This window comes from Dipodomys spectabilis, unplaced genomic scaffold (genome assembly GCF_019054845.1).
Source record: "Dipodomys spectabilis isolate Male_0828 unplaced genomic scaffold, ASM1905484v1 ptg000594l, whole genome shotgun sequence".
NCBI classification, from domain to species: domain Eukaryota; kingdom Metazoa; phylum Chordata; class Mammalia; order Rodentia; family Heteromyidae; genus Dipodomys; species Dipodomys spectabilis.
The window spans coordinates 489,393-513,865 of NW_024871271.1; the positions used below are offsets into that span (position 1 = coordinate 489,393).

A 24,473-nucleotide genomic window follows, 5' to 3' on the forward strand; every position below is an offset into this window, starting at 1 on the left:
CGCGTGAGGTACCGCGAGGTCTGGGCGCACGCCGGCTGGGTGATAGCGGCGGCTCCCTCGCGCCGCGCGCGTGCGCTCCGGTGGCCGTCTGCGGTGCTCGCTGCTGGTCGCCCCTTCCCGCCCTCCGCAGCCGGGACGCGCCGGCGCTCGGGCGCGGCGGGCCGTGCGCCATGGGGAAGGCCGGCAGGGCCGGGGCGCGGAGGCGGGCCCAGGCGCCGGCGGGCGCGCGCGGAGGCCCGGCCAACCTCAACCCTTTCGAGGTGAAAGTCAACCGGCAGAAGTTCCAGGTGCTCGGCCGGAAGACGCGGCACGACGTGGGGCTGCCCGGCGTGGCCCGCGCGCGCGCCCTCCGGAAGGTGAGCGGGCCCACCACCCCGGCCGCCGCCGCCGCACGGGCGCTCTACTCGGTCGTGATCCCTTGAGGTCTCGGGGATCCTCGGTGGAGGTCTGACGGCTTTGCCCTGAGGCCCTTGTCGCTGTCACTTGGTTGGCTACTGAAACGGGGCGCTCGGTGCCGTCTCTCAGGTCTTTCCGGCCCTCGTGGCTCCGGCCTAGTGTTCTGCTCGTCCTGTGCAAATCCAGAGAGTGAGCGCCTCCCAAAGTCCGGGCTAGCTGGGCAGGGGGTGTCGTTGGTGGGGCTCCACTCTGGACTGACCTCCCAGGCTTTTGAGAGTAGAGGCGAAGAAGGTGTGACCCACCGAGGCTCTGCCCTGGGGTTAGTGACCGGAGGCCCCGATGGGATGTCCCTCCCGTCCTGGGTTACCTATCATTCCGCTTGGCCGGGCTCGTTCTGTGCACCCAGGAATCCCTGAGGCCGATACAAGAAACATTCAGATCCCCATCAAACTCCTGGCTGGCTTATAAAGTCTCTGAATTGGATCATTCCGAGGGTTTTCTGTTACGATTTCATCTTGGCACCAGTTGCTTCCCTCACTGATTGACATACAAGCTCCTCTTAGTCTCTTCGCAGCTATAAGAATTTCTGGACTGAATACAAGTTCTGACACAATCGGTCCAGGTTGCGGGAGCAACAGCCATTTCCTGCTCCCCTCCGTCATCTCTTGCTTTGTAGAATTTTAACTTTAAAGATAACCAACTTTTGAATAATAATAATAAACATTCCTTGCTGCTTCTGGGAGAATATCCAGTATTCTGATCCTTGGTGTAAGTTCTTGAGTTACATGCTTTAAATACTGTTCCTCTTGATTTTCTAAAGGGTGGACTATGCCCCTACTTGCTAAACTTCTTTTATGGCCGTGCATCGCATATAAAGACACAGCTAAACATTTCCTAGAAATACCTTCAGTGGCAAGTAACCCCTTCCCGTGATGGAAGGAGTCTGACTTTCTCTGGTCTCCTCAGCCCAAAGTAAACATTTAAATCTTAAATTGTAAGGCTACTGCTGCAACTAGAAAAACAGTTGAGTGTCTTCATCACTGACAAACTTAGGAACTAATTATCCTGTTATCACTAAGACAGTGGATTTTCTCTTTAAGGTCTTTCCTTACTGGAGAAAGCCTATTGTGGACAGAAGCAGGTTATGTATGAACTTTAACAACACAGGGCACTGCTTATTATTATGTAATTGAGATCTACTTTCTTATTCCTAATGTTTCACAAAAACCTATTGAGTTAGACCTTGCAGTGCCACTTCACAAATTAGGAGACAGAACCCAGAAAGAGTGGAGGTTTGCTCAGTATCATGCAGAGTAATGGAAGTTCTGGAGCTTGAGACTCTGCTTTGGTTCCAAAGGGGAAGCACCTTTCTATAAGCTCTGAATTTTTAAATGTACACCATTCTGATGTCCCAGTTAGTAGAGATTGCAAGTATTTTTTGTGAGCATTATTTCTGAACTCTTTTTCAGCGTACCCAGACTTTACTAAAGGAGTATAAAGAAAGAGATAAGTCCAATGTATTTACAGATAAACGCTTTGGAGAGTACAATAGCAACATAAGCCCAGAGGAAAAGATGATGAAGAGATTTGCTCTGGAACAACAGGTATGGGGGGAAAAAAATGGAAGAACATGTGTTGTAAAATTTACATAACCCAAGGAGAAAACTTTCTCTTCGTTCTTGTATAGTTTTGTGGATCCTCGGCTTTCATGTGTAGATACCAGTGCTATACCCTGTCTGATTAGGCCAGGGGAGGTAATGGAACTATTACTGGATGGAAGGACCTCTTACCCAGAGCAAATGACAGTAAGAAATCTGGAGTTCTTAACTGAGCAGTAACTAGCTTTGTTAGCTGAAGGACAAGTAGATGGAGGAGCATTGCTAGTGGGGAAAGACCACATGATTTACTAGGAGCTTAGTTGGGCCCATTGATTATTTTTTATTTTTGGTTGCTGATTACTAAGGCTTGTACTCAGGACCTTCAGCTCTTTAGCTTATTTTCTCTAGGTTGGCACCCTACCACTTAAGCCACACCTCTACTTCTGGCTTTATTCTGGTTAATTGGAAATAAGAGTTTCTCAGATTTGTTTCTTTGGTTGGTTTTGAAACATCTTCAGATCTCAGCCTCTTGAGAAGCTAGGATTACAGGCTTGAACCACCAACACTTGGCTGGCTCATTGATTTATTGAAGAATTCCCTTCTGAGAAGTAGGCATGGTGGGGCATAACTGTAATCCCAGCTGCTCATGAGGAAGAATTGTAGTTCTAGCTTAGCTTGGGAAAAAAAGTTACCAAGGCCCACACCTCATCTGCCTGTCATTGTAGCTACATATGAGGCCTAAATAGGACTGCAGTCAGGTCCACTTTTAGACCCTATCTGAAAAATAACTAAAATAAAATGGGGCTAAGGATGTGCCTGAAGTGGTAGAACCCTTGCCTATCTAGTACAAGGACCTGAGTTCAAGTCCCTGTCTCACCAGGAAAAAAAATTTAATTTCTCTGTGAGTTCTGATTATATCTGAATTGTTCAAATCATCCAAGGTAATCTTAAGCCTGTTTTTTTTTTTTTTGGTCGGCCGTGGGGCTTGAACTCTGGGCCTGGGCGCTGTCCCTCAGCTCTTCAGCTCAAGGCGAGCGCTCTACCACTTGAGCTACAGCGCCACTTCCGGTTTTCTGGTGGTTTATTGGAGATAGGAGTCTCACAGTCTCCTGCCCGGGCTGGCTTTGAACCGCGATCCTCAGATCTCAGCCTCCTGAGTAGCTAGGATTACAGGTGTGAGCCACCAGCGCCCGGCTTCTTAAGCCTGTTTTAACTACATTGTCATATTTCAATGGAAAAAATTAGAATTTGCTGGGAAATAAATGGTTATTTTAGGAAAGTGATCCCCCTTCTCCCCCTTTCAGCGACAACATGAAAAAAAAAACATCTACAACCTAAATGAAGATGAAGAGCTAACTCATTATGGCCAGTCTTTGGCAGACATCGAGAAACATAATGACATTGTGGACAGTGACAGCGATGCCGAAGAACGAGGAGCATTGTCTGGTAAGGGTCTAGGTTTGAGGGCTTGGGGCAGGGGTAGTCTGTGTGCCTTCCCACCTTCTGCTCTCTGGAGACCTCAGGAATGATGTTGACCAGAGGTTTCACCTCCTGATACTTATTCTGCACATACCCATGGTTTAAGATGGAGTCAGGTGCTGAGAAAGCACTGTAATACTCGGTTTCAGTTTTGAACATCACAGTGATTCATTTACCAACAAGCCCATAGAAGCAGAGATGTGGAGGAAGCTCACTTGGCTGATCTGAGGAAAAGCACCCTCACACTGAACTGCTCCGCTTTACCTCTTACTGTTTTACAAATTCTGACCCCGTGATAAATGATATGTATGTATTTCTTTCTTTTAGTTTTTGTTTGTTGTTTGATTTGGCCTACTAGAGTTCGTATTCAAGGCTTTGCTTACAAGGCAGGTGCTCTACCATTTGAGCTATGCTTCCAAACCTTTTATTTTTATTTACCATGGGAGCAATTACAGCATTTTCTTGTGGAACCCATATTGAGAGTTGCTACAGATAATAACTGATTAAATCTTGGCCTTTTTAGATACTAATATACCAGTGAAATGAAGACTCAGTTCCAACTCTAATAACCTTAGATCCTGTTTATAAAGTTGTAAGCATAATGCTAGTTTGCATTCTTTGTAAGTTAAAGGTATATCCCAATTTCTAGTATCTTCAGATCAAAGTTGTACAGAACTAAAATCAGTGGGCTGAAAGCCTTGGTGTTTTTCAGTGCCTGAACAGTTAAGGCATTAAAGCTCATTACCACTTTTGGATATCTAGTTAGTCTGGGAGGCAAAAGGCTTAGGAATTAAGATAGCCCAAGGCATAGAACCAGCTTGCTGTTTAAGGATACCAGGAGTAGAACACTGACTAAGCATTGAGTAAGAAATTGTCGGTTTTATTTTCTGTACCTTTCTCTTTGTACATTTCATTGATCAAGATTGTGGTTCATGCCTGTAATCTTAGTTATTCAGAAGGCTGAGATCTGAGGATTATGGTTCAAAGCCAGCCTGAGAGACTTTTATCTCCAATTAGCCAGCGAAATCTAGATGTTGAGGTGTGGCTCAATTGGTAGAGTGCCAGTTTTGAATGAAAAAGCTAAGTGAGAGCTTGAAGCCCTGAGTTCAAGCCCCAAACTGGCACCAAAAAAAAAAAAAAAAAAAAAGATGCATGCTGCATTATAAAAGTGCGTTTATTTTGGGGGTCATGCTTCTCTGTGCCCCAAGGTAACCATTTGATTTGGTTCTTTGGTTTGGTCCTTGGTGTGGGCTGCAGTGATGGCCAGGTTTCCAGAGGGACAAAAATCCCATTATCTTTTAAGTAATGGATCCTAGGAGTTACTGAAGATTTGCTATTACTCTTTGATTTGGTTACAAGCTCATCAGGATCAAGATAATAAAAGAAAAGCCTCTTTAAAGAGAAACATCTACTATAATTTTTTAAATGAGACAACAAAGTCTGTTGTAAAGTTGCATTCTCTTAGATCAGGAGAACTTCATCTTAATCAGCAGCCCCTGCGTCTGGGGGGTAACTCAGTGGTAGAGCACATCTAAAATATGCACGAGGCCCAGGTTCCTCTTCTATCACCAGAAAACCCCACCAGCCTTGTGAGGTAAGTGTTACTCATTTTGCAGGTTCAGAAGCTGAGACTACACACAACAGATTGGTAATTTACTTGAGCTGCTGAGACGTAGGCAGAGCTGAGCTTCATGTTCCCCTCGGGCTGGCTCCTAAACTGAGGTGTCCTGTCCTGTGTCAGTTAGTATGTCAGTAACAGGTAATAACGTTATTGTGATGATGATCATTCTACATACTCAGTACTGTTGGGATTTAAAAGTTTCCCAACTAAATCCTATGTGAATATGCCTAAGAGAGGATTTTTCTTTCTTCTTTTTTCCAAGAATCCTTTTCTGACTCATTATATAATTGTTACATTACTGCATTTTGTACAGTTTTGAGAAAATACTGTAAACATTAACTTACTAGAATATTGATAGTGAATCATATTTTCTGATATGCTGAACTTGTCTAGAAACAGCAATCATTCATCAAATGCAGGTCTATTTGCCAGCTATTGTTCTTGGCTCTGGGGAAACCCGACTTTTGCCACTCATGGTATGTGGATGACCCAGACAGTAAATAAAGTACATCACTGAGCTCTGCCATTTAACCAAGGTGCAATGTGTGAGTAAAACAAAGCCAGACAGCTGGGACATGCCATCTTGGTAGTCATCACTGGCCTTTCCAAAGAGGTGGCTCCCTCTGGTAGGAGTAGTGACTCTGCAGGGCCCGAAGGGCACTAGGGGAAGGTGGTGGCTGAGAGTACCTGAGTGGCTCCCTCTGGTAGGAGTAGTGACTCTGCAGGGCCCGAAGGGCACTAGGGGAAGGTGGTGGCTGAGAGTACCTGAGTAGGGTGGTGGTGGGGAGAGGGGACCTGTGGGAAGAGTGTGACTTTTATTTGGGAGGGTGATGCACGGCAGGCTTTTGTGCCATGGAGTCCATCCCATGAGAAGACAGGCCCAGTTGAACTTAGGAGTGGGTGTGGGAGAAAGGAATCAAGGATGACTCCCAAGGTCTTTGGCTGAGTTTCTGGGAAGCCCAGGTTGCCACGTACTGAAAAGGCCGGCTTGTCCCCAACAGTTTTGAGTGGCCGAGGCTACCTCGTCTTGTGTTTTCTCAGGGACATAGAGGTTATTAGCTGATGGTCTGTGGGGATGTGAGGAGATGGGAGGGTCATTCTAGGGAACATGACTGACACCTTGAGTTTGAATTAACCAGGCAGCAGCTACATAGGAAGTACAGTTAGAGAAGTGGGAACATGGTTGGAGTGGCAGGGCAGAGCCCCTGCCAGGTGGCATGAGGACTTGGCTCTCTGAAGGCTGCAAGAGTTAGCGAGCTTGAGGCTGAGCTAGATCAGCAGTGTTCGGGTAAATCATTTCACATGTCTGTTTACTCATCTGAGAAATGGTGGTTTTCTTTTAAGAGGTATTTTCCATTCCAGATTTGATGACTCTCCAAATGTTTTTCTTTCTTTCTTTTTTTTTTTTTTTTGGTCCGGTCATGGGGCCTGAACTCTGGGCCTGGGCACTGTCCCTCAGCTCTTCAGCTCAAGGCTAGCGCTCTACCACTTGAGCCACAGCGCCACTTCCGGCTTTTTTCTTTTTGCTTATGTGGTGCTGAGGAATCAAACCCAGGGCCTCAGGCATGCAAGGCAAGCACTCTACCACTAAGCCACCTATCCAGCCCTCCAAATGTTTTTCTTTTGTCCTAATACAGCCAAGTGATCCTCCTTCCCCCTCCTCCCTACCTCCTCACTAGAGCTTGAACTCAGGGCCCTGCCCTTACCATTTGAGCCACATTTACCAGTCTAGATTAGTGACTGTTGTTGATGATTTCTGCCTCTGTCATTTGCTCAAGGCTTTTCTGTGTCTAAGCCCTGTGGGTGGGGACAGGGTGTAGGTACATACCACACTGCCAGTTCCACACTCTTTTTCCTCTGCAACCCTGGTTCAGATTTTTTCTGGGTATAACAGTCTTTTTTAAAAGAGACAAAAAAAAACAGGTACTTGATTTGAGGTCTTGAGTTTTCTTGGAGTGGTGGCCAACATGTGCGTCCAAGTCTCCTGCCTTGGTTTTTTGTTTTGGTTTGTTTTTTTGTTTTGGGTCTGGTCATGGGGCCTGAACTCTGGGCCTGGGCACTGTCCCTCAGCTCTTCAGCTCAAGGCTAGCGCTCTACCACTTGAGCCATAGTGCCACTTCCGGCTTTTTCTTTTTGCTTATGTGGTGCTGAATAATCGAACCCAGGGTCTCAGGCATGCAAGGCAAGCGCTCTACCACTGAGCCACCTTCCCAGCCCCTCCTGCCTTGGTTTTGTATGAAAATTTTTTTTTTTTTTTTCCAGTCGTGTGGCTTGAACTCTGGGCCTGGGTGGTGTCCCTCAGCTCTTCAGCTCAAGGCTAGCGCTCTACCACTTGAGCTACAGCACCACTTCCGGTTTTCTGGTGATTTATTGGATATAAGAGTTTCTCGGACTTTCCTGCCCGGGCTGGCTTTGAACTGCAATCCTCAGATTGAGCCTCCTGAGTAGCTAGGATTACAGATGTGAGCTGCCAGCGCCCGGCTGAATTTTTATTTATTTATTTATTTTGCCAGTCTTGGAGCTTGAACTCAGCACCTGTGCACTGTCCCTGAGCTTCATTTTGCTCAAGACTAGCACTTTACCAATTGAGCCACAGCACCACTTCCGGCTTTTTCTGTGTATGTGGTACTGAGGAATCAGTACCAAGGCTTCATGCATGCTAGGCAAGCACTCTACCACTAAGCCACATTCCCAGCTTTGGATGTGAATTTTTGAGAGTGCTCATGGAAAAATGTTGCAGAGTACTTCAAAGTGTTTATAACACCGGGGCCTGCTTTACAATGGTGTTTTCTGCTGTTTGTCTCCAGCTGAGCTGACTGCTGCCCACTTTGGAGGAGGGCCCCAGCTCCTGGACAGGAAGACTACTCAGGATGGCGAGGAGGAGAACAAACCTAAGTCTCGGAAAGAACTGATTGAAGAGCTCATTGCAAAGTCAAAGCAAGAGAAGGTGGGTTGGTTGATGTGCTGCATGTGGGAAGGCCCAGCAGAAGGCATACTCACAGTGTGTGCTTAAGCTTTTGTCCCTGAACATTTTTAGGCTGCATGTAATATTTTATATGACCTATTTTGAATAGGAATATTTTGTCTCATTAAACATACATTTGTGCTGTTTTGTTTTTTTTTAAATTCAGTGTATGTCAAGATTTGCAAAATACCACTGCTTACTACCTTGCAGTGAAAGCTATGCATGAGGGGTTTCATGTATGTTCTTACACACATTGGGCCATTCAGTTCAAGTTCAGCAATGATGGTGTGTTGTCTGTGTCTATTGTTTCTTTTCCCCAGAGGGAGAGACAGGCTCAACGAGAAGATGCCCTTGAACTCACTGAGAAGCTGGACCAAGACTGGAAAGAAATCCAAACCCTCCTGTCACATAAAACTCCTAAGTCAGAGAAAAGAGAGAAAAAGGAAAAGCCCAAGGTGGGACCTGGCTTCTGTAGCAGCATCTCATACAGCTTCCTTCCAGATAGAGCAGTTGTTCAGTTGAACACTGCTAACAAATTATCTTGATATTTGTTATATTGAGATAGAAGCAGATTTCAAGTTGCTTTAAGTATTTGCCGTGTTAGAAGTACTTCAGGTACAGGCATAGGATAGGTGTCTAAACTTCCCTGTTACATATTTGCAAATTGATATACAACATGTTTAATTAATGTACATTTACTTCCTTTTCTAAGCTGTTTCCTACTGCGTAACTTTTGTCTAACTTTTTATTTTATTTCATATTTTTGGGGAGGTCTGGTCGTGGGCCTGAACTCTGGGCCTGGGCACTGTCCCTCAGCTCTTCAGCTCAAGGCTAGGGCTTTATCACTTAAGCCACAGCACCACTTCCGGCTTTTTTTCCTGCTTATGTGGTGCTGAGGAATCGAACCCAGGGCCTCACGCATGCAAGGCAAATGCTCTACCACTGAACCACCTTCCCAGCCCTGTCTAACTTTTTAAATGATAACACTTGTTTGAGTGTCTGATATCAGGTAAACCCTAGGATCTCAGAAGATTATATTATCATCTGGCCATCAGTATACCTGTTGTTTTCCCATGTTGGGGCTTAATGTTAAGATGACTGGTGCTTATTTTGCTAAAGCAGTACATTTTGGGGAGAATTTTCTAGGAACAAAGGAGTTGGTGAGGGGCTGAGAAGGTGGCTCAGTGGTAGAGCGCTTGCCTTGCATGCCTGAGGCCCTGGGTTCGATTCCTCAGCACCACATAAGCAAAAAGAAAAAAGCCGGAAGTGGTGCTGTAGCTCAAGTGGTAGAGCGCTAGCCTTGAGCTGAAGAGCTGAGGGACAGCGCCCAGGCCCAGATTTCAGGCCCCACGACTGGACCCAAAAAAAAAGGAGTTGGTGAGTCCATGCCACTAAAGTAACCGCATTTCTCAGTCTTCAGGCTGCTTAGGATAACTTCCTTAGCAGAAGAAAGGACTTAGATGTTCTAGGACTTAGCTTGTTCTAAAATGGCATCCAGCCTTTACTAGACTCTTCCATTCCATGCTATCTGTATGGACTTCTTTTTTATATAAAAAGGAGAAGAGTCATTATCCCTCATGGCTTATAATTAAATGACTCAGCTTCCTTACTTGATTTTGTCATTAAAATTACTTAAGTGTCTGACTTCTTTTTTAAAAAAAAAAAGCATCAGAGGCCTGGCTCAATAAGTAAAGTACCAGTTGTGAGCCCAAGAAAGCCCCAAGAGTGCAATTGTAAGGCTCTAAATGTAAGCTCTGGTACCAGTACCGAACAAAAGTATTAGAAATGAGAAGTGTGTTCTTTTCACCCTAGCCCGACGCTTATGACATGATGGTTCGTGAGCTTGGCTTTGAAATGAAAGCCCAGCCCTCTAACCGGATGAAAACAGAGGAGGAACTGGCGAAGGAGGACCAGGAGCGACTCAGGAAGCTGGAGGTATGGAGGGGCTCGCCTCCCTTTGCCAGATGAGTGCTGCCTTTCTCTCAGAGGCTTTTTGGACCTTATTTTGAAAAATGGAATAAAGCTGTACTATGTTTAAAGTGATTATTCAATCATAAATACCTTTATTTCTTATTACAAAAATAAGTAAAATGCAGATCTATCCAAGAACACCAAATCAAAAATGGACATACTTTATAATTCCTCTTCTCCAAAATAGTTGCTAACAACATAGTGAGGGAGGGTATTGCTTTCTAAACGTTCCTGTGTGCTGGAGTATTTTTAATTCCATTGCGTCTAAACCAGAGCCCAGTCTTCTTCCACATCTGTGGTTGTGGGGAGATTTGCTGGCCTAATGTTGTGGGTTTCCTCCACACTGCTCTCAGTGCAGCAGAGGACAGGTTTTCCTTCTCTGTAACTGGAGAGTATTTCTGTCCCAAGGTTTAACAGTTTGTTTTTGTTAAATAAGGATGTCTTCCAAGGACTGCCTGTCTAGTGTTGTGTGTTGGAAGACTCAGGCAGAAAGCAGGTCGTGTATTCCCTCAGGGTATGTGGGCTTCAGGCCTCCTCTTCAAGCAATTCATGGGTACGCTATGTGACTCATTCCTTCCTGTCCAGGCTGAAAGACTTCGAAGAATGCTTGCAAAGGATGAGGATGAAAATGTGAAGAAACCAAAGCATATATCAGCAGATGATTTAAACGATGGCTTCATACTAGATAAGGATGATAGACATATGCTCTCTTACAAAGTAAGGTGTTTGCCTTCATTTTCTTTTTTGTTCCAAAACATTGGAATTTATGAATTTAATGATGGAGTTCATTTCAGATGGGAAATTTAGATCTTTTAAAAATATGTTATTGTTGTTATTAAGGTGTTGTGCCAGGGGTTCCCATTCCATAGAATTTTCGGTCTTTTTAAACATTGCTTCAAAAGTCATGACGAACCAGCTGTGTCAGACTTCTTGGAGAACTCCCATAGCACTAGTGGTTTGAGGTAGAGCACAGATAATAAACTGCATAGACTTTTTTTTTTTGCCAGTCCTGGGGCTTGAACTCAGGGCCTGGGCACTGTCCCTGAGCTTCTTTTGCTCAAGGCTAGCTACAGTGCCACTTCTGGCCTTTTCTGTGTATGTGGTACTGAGGAATTGAACCCAGGGCTTTATGCATGCTAGACAAGCACTCTACCACCAAGCTACATTCCCAGCTGTGATGTATGTTTTAACTACTTACTTGTACAATGTCAACACAGTGTTGGGGAGCTAACTCAAGGTTAGAATTCGGATTTTATTTTTTGTGGGGGGTCCGGTTGTGGGGTCTGAACTCGGCCTGGGCACTGTCCCTCAGCTCTTCAGCTCAAGGTTAGTGCTCTACCACTTGAGCCACAGCGCCACTTCCAGTGTTTTTGTTTTTGCTTATGTGGTGCTGAGGAATCAAACCCAGGGCCTCAGGCATGCAAGGCAAATGCTCTACTACTGAGCCACCTTCCCAGCCCAGAATTCTGATTATTTTTGAATGAAATAACAAGTTTCTACACTGGTGCAGTTTCTTTGATTTTTTTTCTGCTGTGCCCATGGCCTTGTTTATGCTAGGCAAACACTCTGCCACTGAGCCACATTCTAGCTATAGTGGATTTTTTTGTTTTTATTTTATGCCAGTCCTGGGGCTTGAACTCAGGGCCTGGGTTCTGTCCATGAGGTTTTTACCTTACGGCTAGTGTTGTACGGCTTGAGCCACTACTCCACTTCAAGACTTCTATGTAGGGGAGGGGGCAGAGTAGAATGATTGACTTTCCTGCCTGTGCTGGTTTCTGTGATCCTCAGAGCTCAGCCTCCTGAGTAGTTAGTATTATAGAAGTGAGCCACCAGTGCCCATTCTAGTGGTTTTTAATTCACAAAAGTTATAAGGTCTCTAGTCTTCTTTCCTTTCAGATTGTATCAATCAGACCTAAGGGCAGAAAAACAGGCAGATCTGGTGTTTTGAGAAGAAAGGGTCTAAGAAAACTGGGTATTGACAGAAAACACTAGGATATCAGAGCAGTGGGGAAAGGACCTGGAACCTCCCCTTTCCTTGCTCGGGAGCCGGTGGGCGCACACTGCAGGCCCTCACCGCTGCCGATGCCCTGGCCACTAGATGCCTTCTTGGATCCATGCAGCTCCCTAGTAAAACCTAAATGTCCCCCAGAGTCCTGGCAACTGTGCTCTTGGGAGACTGTATCCATTAACTCTTTGGTACTGTAACAATAGACCTGAGGTTCAGTAACATTAGAGGTTTATGTAACTCACACGGGTTGGCCCTGTGATGGTGGATAGGATGTTACCGTTACTACATGGGCATGGTGTTTTGGTGCACACCCATCTAGCTGGGGTGTCAGCCTGTGTCGTGATGCCCAGGGGTCTCCATGTTCTTTCCAGGATGGAAAGATGAATATTGAGGAAAACGTCCAGGAAGAGCAGAGCAGGGAGGCTGGTGGCCGAGACAGTGAAGAGGAAGAGGACCAAGATGAGAGCAGTGAGGATGAGGGAGGTGAGCGTGGCGAGGCCCCCACAGAGAGCGATGGCGCCGACAGCCACGCAGACCTGGAATCAGACAGACAGAGCGATGGCGAAGAGGAAGAGCAGCTGCAGCCTCCTGGGAAGAGACTGACACGTGACCATCAGAAAACTCGAAAAGCTGCCAGCTCTGAGCTCCCCTATACCTTTGCAGGTAGAAAAACCGTTGGGTTTTCCTGATTCTGGATAAGGTCTGTGACGTGGGCTTGGCATGCACACGTGGTCTCTCCCTGGAGTGGTGCATGCGAAGTGGGGACCAGGATGCACCTGTAAGCGTGCAGAGGGCTGTCCTGCGACGGCTCTGCTGTAGATGGGTGAGGTCACTGAGGTACTTGGCACAAGGGTTGGGTTTGCCTTGGTTGTGTGGCTGTATTTATGTGGGCTGCCTACAAGGCGCACCTTGCTTCCATGGCTGTGACTTTGTGTTCTCTGTGGCCAGCCCCCACGAATTGTCTCTTGGCTGTAGGGGTCACGTCTGCCACCTCAGGGGCACCTCCAGCTCGAGTAGGCTGTGGTTATGGTCCCGTGCCTAACGTTTCTCCCACACAAGACAACTAGAGTGACCCCACCTCTCAAGGATGTCACCGCTTAGCTCCGCCGCTTGACTGACATCAGGGCCTGGGGATCAGCCCTTGGCCTGCCGGCACATATGCAATAGAAAGGGCAGGCATTGGCCAAGCTGTCGGTGGAGCTTGGCACTTTCACATAGCTCAAACAGGGCCAGACTCCTGGGATGTTCCTGATGATGGGATGTGAAACACACACAAAGTACATGTTACTTAAATTGTCGTCGTTTTAAGTAGAAGTAATTTCACTGTGCAGAAGCGTGCACGTTGACCATTGAATGATACCTGAGGTAGGCTCTTTTCCCACAGCTCCTGAGTCCTGTGAGGAGCTGAGGGCTTTGCTGTCAGGAAGATCTGCAGCAGAGCAGCTGCTGGTGGTGGAGAGAATCCAGAAGTGCAACCATCCAAGTCTGGCCGCAGGAAACAAAGCAAAGTTAGAAGTATGTGCGATCGATGTAGCCTGTGAGCTCACCGCTGCTTGCAGGTGCCTTGAGCCCTGGCCAAGACCTCCCTGCCACTTGATGTCAGTGTGGTGATTGCTGGGGGCGGGGGGGGGGGGGAGGTACCTAGTCTGGAGCAAACAGAACTCCTGCATGGCCCAGGAGGCTAAAGCCAGTCCAAGCAGCCTGTGAAGCTATAAACTGCTCAGAAAAAGCTGCAAGTGGAGCTGGCTCAAGTGGTAGAGCGCTATCCTTGAGCAAAAGAAGCTCAGAGATAGTACCCAAGCCCTGAGTTCAAGCCCCAGGACAGCACCAAAAAAAAAAAAAAAAAAAGGCTTAACTGGCTCTGAAAGTAAATGACACATGTCTGTTGTAAACAGGTCACTGCATGAATGAAAACAATGTTTCCTTTAGTGTAAATACTTCAGCATTGCATGATTTCTCTCCCATCTCCCCATGTCAGTACTGTTCGTTACCTTGTTGCTTAGTTCTTCTGCTCTGCCACTTGAGTCATGCTCCCAGTTCTGCCTTTTTGCTGGTTGTTTGGAGATAGAGTCTTGAGAATTTGTGTCCTTAGGTTTTCTCTGAGTAGCTAGAAGTATAGGCGTGAGGTCCTAAGACCCAGCCATTTGTGTTTTTAATAGAGAATCTCCAGCTTTCATGATCTCATACCTCAGCCTCCTGAGTGCTGGGGTCTAGGTGTGACCGCCATGCTCAGCTTCCCATTCGGGTTTAGCAATGATGTACTGCCTGCTGTTCCATGCAAGCATAGCCTGGTCCTCTGTGTAGTAGTGTCTTCCCTTGTGTCTGGTGCTGGTGCCCAATCTCCCCTGGGTATTGAATGCCGCTGGTTAGGGGTCCTGTGCCCGCGTGCCCGCCGCCTTCTGTCTTGGGCACTTGTCACAGCTCTCCTGATTCATGTTCTTGTAGAAACTGTTTGGCTTCCTTTTGGAATACATCGGCGATTTGGCAATGAATGATCCACCAGACCTCCAAGTCATTGATAAATTGGTTGTGTAAGTAAAAACTTTTTTGTTACCAGGGATGAGGGACTGAGTTGGATCTTTTTTCTCCTGAGTATGCATTTTGGAATCATAAAGGCAAAGGAAATAGTGGTGTGAACCTAGTGAGTGGCTGAATTGCCCCTCAGAAGTGGTGCACGTGTCCAACTGTACAAACCCACTGCAGAGACATAGTGACAAATGACAAGCACGCTGCTACTGCCCAGACGCCACCCTCCTGGATGGGCCCCATTCTTTAGCGTGAGCAGGTTCACTTGACAGCCCCTGAGCCTTCAGTTGCAGTCCAAATAGCTTATTGTTTGTTTGGCTCACCAGTGAAGCTTTAAGCTCTGGGTGGCTAAGGGGGCTTGCCACTATGGGCGCCTCAGCACCAACTCCACACCTGGTGGGGTGCAGCAGGTGTGGCAGTGCAGGAGCGGAAGCTCTCTCGGGGAAGCATGTCCTTTGTCCCGCAAAGGGACAGCTAGCACTGTGCTAGAAGCCAGCCACCCTTGTGGCTCCAGGCTCCCAGTTCTCTGGTGGCTGCTAGAGCGCCAAAGCGCAGAGAGTCTGCACCTGCAGCTGGTGAGAACCTGTGCCTGCCATGAGACCGCCCCACGCCCGGACTGCACAACCCGTGTCTCCCTGTAGGTTTCTGCATGTAGAGAAAAGAGCAAGTAGAGTGCTGTGCCGGGCTCAGAAATTTCCCAACAGTGGTAATACTCCAAACTCAGGCTTTAAAACATTTTCAGGAAAGGGCTGGGAAGGTTGCTCAGTGGTAGAGCGCTTGCCTTGCATGCTCAAGGCCCTGGGTTCGATTCCTCAGCACCACATAAGCAAAAAGAAAAAATCCGGAAGTGGCGCTGTGGCTCAAGTGGTAGAGCGCTAGCCTTGAGCTGAAGAGCTGAGGGACAGCGTTCAGGCCCCTAGACCAGATCAAAAAAAAAAACATTTTCAGGAAAAGGCAAAGGTGAATGTAGATCATCTTAAAATGCTATCAGAAGAAATTACTTCATAACCAGGAAGTTCAGCTGATCCTAGGAGGAGGAGGAGGAGGGCACACGTCAGGCCAGGGTCAGCTGAGAGTCCATCTGACACGCACAAGGCCTTGGCTCAATCCCCAGCACACACACAAGTTACAAGTGGATTCATCCAGAGATGTGTTGTGGTGTGACTCCTCCTCTCCTGACCTGTGCTTCTGCTTAACAGGCAATTATACAATCTTTGTCAGATGTTTCCGGAAACTGCGAGTGACTCCATCAAATTTGTTCTCCGAGATGCAATGCACGACATGGAAGAAATGCTTGAGGCCAAAGGTCGGACGGTGTTTCCAGGTTTGGATGTGGTAAGCGGGCACTGAAGTCAGGTCGGGCTGGCGTCAGACAGTGTGCATGGTATGCCAGGGCCACCTGTCTCTGGGCACTCCAGAGTGGTCCCGGGAGGACGGAGAGACCTGGAGGAGGGCTCACCCCAGCACGAGCTCAAGTGGAATGGAAAGCATGGCTTGCTTTCACGTGAATGGACACGGCAAAGCTGCTTTAAGGCGAACAGCAGCACTGGGCTCCTGGGACCCAGCCCATGCAGCCTGTAAGCAGCTAGTTGAGGTTTTTTTTGTTTTTTGCCAGCCCCAAGGCTTGAACTCTGGTCCTAGGCGCTGTCCATGAGTTCCTTTTGCTCATAGTTAGCACTGTATCACTTGAGCAAAAGTACCATTTCTGGTTTTTTCTGTGGTTTAGCTGGAGATAATTGTCACACTTTCCCTTTCCTGCCTAGGCTGGCTTCCGACTGTGATCTTCAGATCTCAGCCTGCTGAGTTACTAGGACTACAGGTTTGGGCCACTGGTACCTGGCATGAGTAGCTAGTTTTGTTTGGTCCCTATTTTTCTCTCTGCTCATTCTCATGTTGAGGGTTTTGTTTTTTGTTTTGTTTTGTTTTTTTCAGTTCTGGGGCCTGAACTCTGGGCCTGGGTGCTATCCCTGAGCTCTTCAGCTCAAGGCTAGTGCTCTACCACTTGAGCCACAGCACCACGTCCAGTTTTCTGGTGATTAATTGGAGATTAGAGCTTCATTGATTTTCCTACCAGGGTTGGCTTTGGGCTGGCTTTGAACCGCAATCTTCAAATCTCAGCCTCCTTAGTAGCTAGGATTATAGGCATGAGCCACTGGCACACAGCTCCATGTTGAGATTTTTTTTTTTTTTTTTGTCGGTCGTGGGGCTTGAACTCTGGGCCTGGGCGCTGTCCCTTAGCTCTTCAGCTCAAGGCGAGCGCTCTACCACTTGAGCTACAGCGCCACTTCCGGTTTACTGGTGGTTTATTGGAGATTTTTTGTGTGTAGGTGTGTGCGTGTGGGTGGGTGTGGGTGGGTGCGTTAGTCCTGGGGCTTGCATTCAGGTGCTGTCCCTGAACTTTTCATTCAAAGCTGATGCTCTATCACTTGAGCTACAGCTCCACTTCCAGCTTTTTGGTGGTTAATTGAAGGTAAATCTCACACATTTTCCTGCCTAGGCTGGTTTCTAACCAATATCTTCACATCTTAGCCTCCATTTCTGGATGATTTCTTTTTTTTTTTTTTTTTTTTATTTTCCAAAAGCACTGGTTTTATTTATACAGAGTCCTAACCACATTAAGTGGCAGGAGTGGGAGAGGATCCTTTTTCAATCCAGGGGCCTCTATAATGGTGGTCTGCTGTTACCAAACACATAGGCAATTGGCATATGGATGTGGTAAACTAATGACAAGTTTAGTCTCTCTCTGCTAGAGCAACAAGATGAGCATCAATTTCTGCTTCTGTAAGAATCCTGAATTTAGGATTTTCAACTGTAACCACTCCAACCTCTATTTCTGAAGGTTTGAAGTCAATTGATAGGACAGTAGACAAACATGTAATTGCAGTTTCAACAGTCTGTTCAAATGTCCAGTCAAATTTCTTCTTCACTTTTTTTTCAAGAAAGCTGGTTGACTCCGTTTGTTTAACTCCTGCTGCAGTAGCTTTAAACCCACAGTAATAACCTGCAGGGTCACACTTGTACACCTGAGGGCCTTGTTCTTCATCTATACCAATCAAAATCATACAACAACCAAGTGGCCTCATTTCAGCATTCTGTGTGTAGACTTGAGAAATATCAGCAATCCTTTTACATAGCATGTCCACAGGAATCTCATAGCCATACTTATATTTCCAATTAGCTGCTTCGTAGCGTGCCCTCTGTACCTGGGACCTGCTGTCAGCTGTCATTCCAGTCATTACACAACCAATGTTTTCAGTTATCTTGAACAAATGAGTCACTGTGCTTGAATCCAATAATTTGTCTGGTACTTTCTTCTGTGTGACAATTACTGCACAGTCTTTCCCTCTGACAGCTACTGATGTAAGGCCACCCTGGTTAATAGCCTTAAAAGCATATTCTACTTGGTAGAGCCGGCCCTCGGGCGAAAAAATGGTAATGTGGCGGTCAAAACCGGCGCTGGAACCACGGGACATATTGGTCCGCCGCTACTTGAAACTGTCTTACCGCCCGAAGCTCCCGCACCAGGCTTACAAACCTCTCCCGGAAGTTGCTGCGGAGAGTTCTGGATGATTTCTTGTGTGTGTACTGGTCCTGGGGCTTGAACTCAAGGTCCGGGGGCTGTCCTTGAGCTTTTTTTTGTTTTGTTTTTGTCGGTTATGGGGCCTGAACTCTGGGATTGGGCACTCTCCCTGAGCTCTTCAGCTCAAGGCTAGCACTCTACACTTGACCACAGAGCCACTTCCAGCTTTTTCTGCTTATGTGGTGCTAAGGAATCCAACCCAGGGTCTTATGCGTGCAAGGCAAGCACTCTACCACTAAGCCACCTTCCCAGCCCTTGAGTTGTTTTTTTTGTTTGTTTGTTTGTTATCAGGTCTAGCACCCTACCACTTAAACATAGCTCCATTAATGGTTTTTTGGTAGTTAATTGTAAAGAGGAATTTCCAAATAGTGATCCTCAGATCTCTGCCTTCTGAGTAGTTAGGATTACTGGCACCCAGCCTGGAAAAATAATTATTAAAAGTTGAAGTGATTCAAGCCCCAGGATGGGCGAAAACAAAGGACTCCGGGAAAATGAGTAGTATATTTTGAGTATTCACTCAGAAAGCCAGCTCTCGAAAAATCTTTTTCTAATCCTCTGTGTACGTTTGGACACCCATACACGGAGGAGGAAAGTGAGGCTCAGGGAACTTGCCCAGCGGGCAGCTGTCCCAGGATCCTGTCCCCAGGTAGACTCTTGGGTGCGCAGTACTGGCCACCAGGGCCACCACGGCAGTCACTGCCTCTGAGCACACTGTGAGTCCCATTTTTTTTTTTTTTTGGTTGTTCATGGGGCTGAACTCTGGGCTGGGCGCTGTTCCTCAGCTCTTCAGCTCAAGGCCAGTGCTCTACCACTTGAGCGCGGCCACTCTGGAGCAGCTCTCTCCTGTAGGCAGGACGAGGTGCTGCGGCCAGGTGTGGGCGAGGGCCTTTTGGGAGGCAGGTGCTGTGCCTCCTGTAGGCTTTGTGGGGAACCAGACATGAATCTTAGAGCAGAACCGGGTGTTGGGTGGCAGGACTTGTCAGGGCCTACCTGCTGCCACCTTCCAGACTGAGACCTGGGCCCCGAGGGCCATGGTGCCAGGCGCAGAGCTCGGGTTCAAATAGCCCCAGTGCAGGTTTTCCTGGGAGGGGTGGAGGTGGAGAAGTATAGCTTCTATCATACTCGCCATAATCTAAAAAATGATGATTTTCATCACCAGGACCTTAGGAAACCAATTCTGTTGTTGAGCCCTTTTGAGTGACTTTAACTTTATTTTCTCTTAATTGTAAGCTGTGTGGTCACCCTTTCCCTCCAGCTAATTTACTTGAAGATTACTGGGCTGCTGTTCCCGACCTCTGACTTCTGGCATCCGGTGGTGACTCCTGCCCTGGTGTGCATGAGCCAACTGCTTACTAAGGTATGTGCCGCACACTCGTCCCTAACCGTGCCAGACCGAGCCCGCATCCCACAAACTCATCCCTCAGCCGTGCCAGACTGACCCTGCATCCCGCACACTTGTCCCTAACCGTGCCAGACTGAGCCTGCATCCCACACACTCGTCCCTCAGCCGTGCCAGACTGAGCCTGCATCCCGCACACTCGTCCCTAACCATGCCAGACCGAGCCTGCATCCCGCACACTCGCCCCTTAACCGTGCCAGACTGAGCCTGCATCCACAAACTCATCCCTCAGCCGTGCCAGACCGAGCCTGCATCCCACACACTCGTCCCTAACCGTGACAGACTGAGCCTGCATCCCACAAACTCATCCCTAACCGTGCCAGACTGAGCCTGCATCCCACACACTCGTCCCTCAGCCGTGCCAGACCGAGCCTGCATCCCACACACTCGTCCCTCAGCCGTGCCAGACCGAGCCTGCATCCCACACACTCGTTCCTAACCCTGCCAGACTGAGCCTACATCCCGCACACTTGTCCCTAACCGTGCCAGACTGAGCCTGCATCCCACACACTCATCCCTAACCGTGCCAGACTGAGCCTGCATCCCACACACTCGTCCCTAACTGTGCCAGACCGAGCCTGCATCCCACACGGGGTGTGGCTGGGAGCAAGAGCTAGTTCCCAAAAAACCCAAAGCCAAGAGAGGCTGCTGACTGTGAAGACCAGCGCGAGGCACCGGCCCGAACCGGGCGGGGAGGCCCAAGGGTTCCGCGTGTCTGGGTCAGCAGGGCCAGCTGTCCTCTGTCAGCCAGCCCCTCACACGGGGTGGGTGGGGGCTAAAGGTTAGCCGATCCTTTCCTATGTTCGTACCTGAGTATTTTGGGGTTGCCTTTCCCTGCATGTAGACAGGCTGTTTATTGGGGCTCGTTTCCTCTGTGGTGACCGTGGAGTGTGCAGGTCTCCAAGAAGCTAGTTCCAGAATGCATGGCACAGGTAGGTGCATGGCCTGCCAGTGAGTGTCCTCTCTGACTCCTCCACAGTGCCCGGTCCTGACCCTCCCCGACGTGGTCAAGGGCTTGTTCGTGTGCTGCATCTTCCTGGATTACGTGGCTCTGTCTCGGAGGTTCATCCCAGAGCTTATTAATTTTCTTCTGGGGATTCTTTACATAGCAACTCCAAACAAGCAAAGCCAAGGTGAGTTGATTTGCCAGAATGTTTTAGAAATGAACCTTGGGATTCTCTCTTAAGAGAATCCATATTTATTAGAGCAGGTTTGGCCAATGGAAAAGTAGAAAATAGATAAACTCTTGAATTCCTGCCATGAAGAGCAGCATTCGTGTTGTCCGGGTGGGAGCGTATATGTGTGTGCATGCTCGCAGACATAGCGTATGACACCAGAGGCCAGCTTCACACTTGAGTGTGAAACACAACAAAAGTAGTTAAGGGACTTGCACCCTGTCGCAGGGAGCTTTAAATGTTGAAAGAATCACATTTTGAGCTAAACAAATACATTGTACGCATGAATTTCACGTTATCTCCGGGGGAGAGGTGCCCAGGGTCAGACCCGGCCTTGTGCCCCTGGTGGCGCTGAGACAGCCCCCTGCTGCCCAGCCTCAGACCCCTGAGCTCCACACCTTTCACTCCATCTCCCATGGAGGCTGAGACCTGGAGGACCAAACCCGCCCATACTGGGAAGTCTTCGAGACTCTGCCTTCAGTTAACCAACAAAATGCGGGGCTGGAGGTGTGGCTCCAGTGGTAGAGCATGGCTGTGAGCAAAAAAGCCAAATGAAAGCATGAGGCCTTGAGTTCAAGCCCTGATCCTAGCAAAACCAAAAAGAAAACAAAACATCTTGGACTCGAGATCCTGTTTCAACTCCCAAACAGCGAGGAGAAAGGGCATGCACGGCTGTGTTGGGCTCTTTGTGCTTTTTGGGGTTTTTCTGTGAGTCCCAGGGCTTGAATTTGCTCTACCACTTGAGCCACACCTCCACTTCAGGGATCTGCCTGCTCAGGCTTTGGAGTGTGACCCTCGGCTCTCAGCCTCAGAGTAGCTAGGGTTACAGGCATGAGCCACTGGTGCCAAGCTTGTTTTTGCTTTTTTGGAACCAGTACTGAACTTAGTACTTGAACTCAGGACTTGGTGCTCTCACTCTGCTTTTTCCCCTCACAGCTGGCACTGTATAACTTAAGCCATGCCTCTGAGTCTCATAGACTGATCTCTGCCTAGCTCTGAACCTCAGTCCTCAGATCTCAGCCTTTTGAGTAGCCATGGGATGGCAGGCAGGCACCTGGCACCTGTCTCAAGGATTTTATGTGGCCACTGGATCATCTGCCTGTTGCTAGATATCAGGCCTGGTAGGGAGGGGGGCACAGCCAGAACCATGACTCTCAGCTCCGGGGCATGCCGGGGTGGAGTCCCTGGCTTGCCTTTGGCGGGCCTGGGCCTCGCCATGCTGGCTGCTTCCATGTCCCTCCTGGTAACCAGGATGAGCTTCAGCACATCCGGGGTCTTTGCCGGCCTTCCTCTTGCACGTTCTGACCTTTGACCTTGTGGCGCTGCCTCTTCTGCTCTCTCCTGTTCTTGCCACTGAGGCAAGCACCAGCCTATGCACTTGGTCACGGCCCAGTACCACAGCCTCCTGCAACACACAGTAGGTCCACAGGAATGACAGGGCCACCGGTTTCCAAGAGCATGTTCCCACCGCCCTTGCCAATGTTTTCGGCTCTGCCCAGTTCCCCTGGTGTGTGGCATGACAGGGGCCAAGAAGCCCGCTGCATCCGGTCACCTCCGTCCTGTTGCCTTGGGATCCAGGTTTCACTCCGGTGCACCCTTTCCGAGCGCTTGCGAAGAACTCGGAGCTGCTCTTGGTCTCCGACACGGCAGCCGCGGCCGCGTGGCAGGGGGGAGGCCTCTCCCTGCGCTGGGCCTCGGGGCACAGCACCCTGCCGGCGGCCGAGGCCAATCACGCCAGGTACGTGCGGCACGCCCCAGGGCAGCCTTTCACTTACTGCCAGAAATTCCCTTGTTTTCAGCTCCTTTACCTCAGGACTGTGGCTGTGTCGGGTTAACTCCCGTCTAGGCCATGTTGATACTGTGTGGATGGTTTTCTCCATTGGGAGAAAAAACCAAATTCGCAGCATTTTTTCAGGTCGACTCCCCGGCATCCACAGGGAGTCTTTGGGATTGGCAGCCTGCGGGGGGACCCGGGGGCTTCCGGGGTGTGGGTGGAGATTTCCATTTTGCCAGATGTGTGGTTTCTCCGGGGAGGAAGGTAGTGTGCCCTGATGCCCATGCTGCCTCCTGCCCTTGCAGACTGTCCTGCGTGGCCGTGTGCCTGGCACTGCTGAGGCGCTGTGTGCTCCTCTACAGCCCCCTGCCGTCCTTCCGCGCCATCTCCAGGCCCCTGCGAGTCCTCCTGACGGAGCATCTGGCGGGCAGCAGCCACCCCCCCCAGCTGCAGGTGACGCATCCAGGCCGCGGGGTGGGCGGCTGCTCACAGGAAAGGGGTGGGAGGTTGCGCACGAGCCCCCTCTGGTGCCACACTGCAGCCCTGAGCTCCAGGGGGTGTCCAGTCCTGTCCCCACGCCACGGCTTCCACCTGGGGGGTGGGGGTGGGTGTCCCCGCCTCACACCGTCTAGAGCCACATGGGCTCAGCCAAGCTTAAGGGGAGGAGGCTGCCTAGTACCTGCCTTCTCACCTAGCATCCACTTACCGTGAGCACCCTGGGCCCGTCCCGTGCGCGGCAGAGCAGGCTTCGCAGCTTCGGGGGCTCGGCCGGAGCTGTGAGGAAAGGGGTCGACTGATCTCTGAGCTGGTTTCTGGAATATTCCTCAAAAGGGCATGGTGGCACCAGGAAGCCAGGACCTTGGTGTGGGGGTGCTGTTGGAGTGAGGATTGGTCCGAAACTCGGCAGAAACCTCGCCATGCGGTGCCCGTCACTGCACTCGGCCAAGCCGCGGCGAGCCCTGGGACTGAGGAACAGGGTGCGGTGCTCCCGGCGGGCTGTGCACCCCTCCGGCTTCCAGGGTTCAGGGTCAGAAGGGGGTCTGGAAGACGGCAGCCATGTTGCACCCCGCCCACGGCACCCAGGGGTGGGGCTGCCGGGCGGGCAGGGCTGCGTGGGCTCTGGCAGCCTGGGGCCCGCAGCCACCGGTGTGGCCGGCGGGAGACGCTGTGGTGACGTCCAGGGCCACGCTCCCACCCTTCACAGGAGCTGTCTGGAAGCATCCTGGCAGAAATGGAAACGCAAAAGCAGCTGTACCGGCCCCTGGTCTGCGAGAAGAGCAAGCCCGTCCCGCTGAAGCTCTTCACCCCCCGCCTGGTCCAAGTGTGAGCGCCGGGGTCCCCTGGGGTGTCCCGGGTTGGCGGGGGCGGGGCCCGGGACGTGCGCTCCTCACTGTGCTCACCTTCACTCCAGCCTCGAGTTTGGACGGAAGCAGGGCAGCAGCAGGGAGGAGCAGGACAGGAGGCGGCTGATCCACAGGCACAAGCGGGAGTTCAAAGGCGCCGTCCGGGAAATCCGGAAGGACAACCAGTTCCTGGCCAGGATGCAGCTCTCGGAGATGATGGAGCGGTGAGGGCGCCGCTGGCGGGCCGCGCTGCCGTGGTGGGAGGGGTGGGGAGGCCAGAGCTGGGGGGGTCCGCGTCGGCCCCCCCCTCTTGGGCTGGACACAGTAAGTGTCGCAGGCTGTTGGGAAAGGCCAGGCGTCCCTGGGAAAGGAGCCCGTGAGCAGGATCTGCTTTCTTTTCCATTCAGGGATGCGGAGAGAAAGCGGAAAGTGAAGCAGCTGTTTAACAGCCTGGCCACCCAGGAGGGCGAGTGGAAGGCTCTGAAGAGGAAAAAGTTTAAAAAATAAACTACATTGCAATAGAAGCTGGGGTGCATTTATCAGGAACGCAGTTATGGGGCCGGGTGGGGGTCTCTGCGCTCCTGCTAATGCCTCCTGCTGAGGCCTGGGTTCCAAAGTGAGTTTCTGGAATTAGGAGC

General features: G+C 49.6%; 2 protein-coding genes across 3 annotated transcripts; one reads left to right on the forward strand and one right to left on the reverse strand.

Annotated features, from left to right (window-relative positions):
• The first annotated feature begins 155 nt into the window (after window positions 1–155).
• On the forward strand, window positions 156–24,359 carry Nop14 (NOP14 nucleolar protein). 2 transcript variants are annotated; one of them, XM_042670977.1, is made up of 18 exons: window positions 156–356; window positions 1,866–2,000; window positions 3,299–3,440; window positions 7,902–8,041; window positions 8,380–8,514; window positions 9,872–9,994; window positions 10,616–10,747; window positions 12,410–12,701; window positions 13,423–13,553; window positions 14,484–14,569; window positions 15,764–15,899; window positions 19,400–19,501; window positions 20,523–20,676; window positions 22,297–22,456; window positions 22,798–22,945; window positions 23,697–23,815; window positions 23,904–24,059; window positions 24,243–24,359. In XM_042670977.1, the coding sequence occupies exons 1-18, from the start codon at window positions 171–173 to the stop codon at window positions 24,340–24,342; spliced, it is 2,577 nt and encodes an 858-aa protein (XP_042526911.1). In that variant the 5' UTR covers window positions 156–170; the 3' UTR covers window positions 24,343–24,359. The 2 variants fall into 2 exon arrangements, with proteins under 2 accessions (XP_042526911.1, XP_042526912.1); XM_042670978.1 differs by lacking the exons at window positions 23,697–23,815; window positions 23,904–24,059; window positions 24,243–24,359 and adding an exon at window positions 23,324–23,675.
• LOC122100662 (proteasome subunit alpha type-6) lies at window positions 17,276–18,122 on the reverse strand. The gene has a single exon (XM_042670979.1). The coding sequence runs from the start codon at window positions 18,035–18,037 to the stop codon at window positions 17,297–17,299; it is 741 nt and encodes a 246-aa protein (XP_042526913.1). The 5' UTR covers window positions 18,038–18,122; the 3' UTR covers window positions 17,276–17,296.
• Window positions 24,360–24,473: the final 114 nt, after the last annotated feature.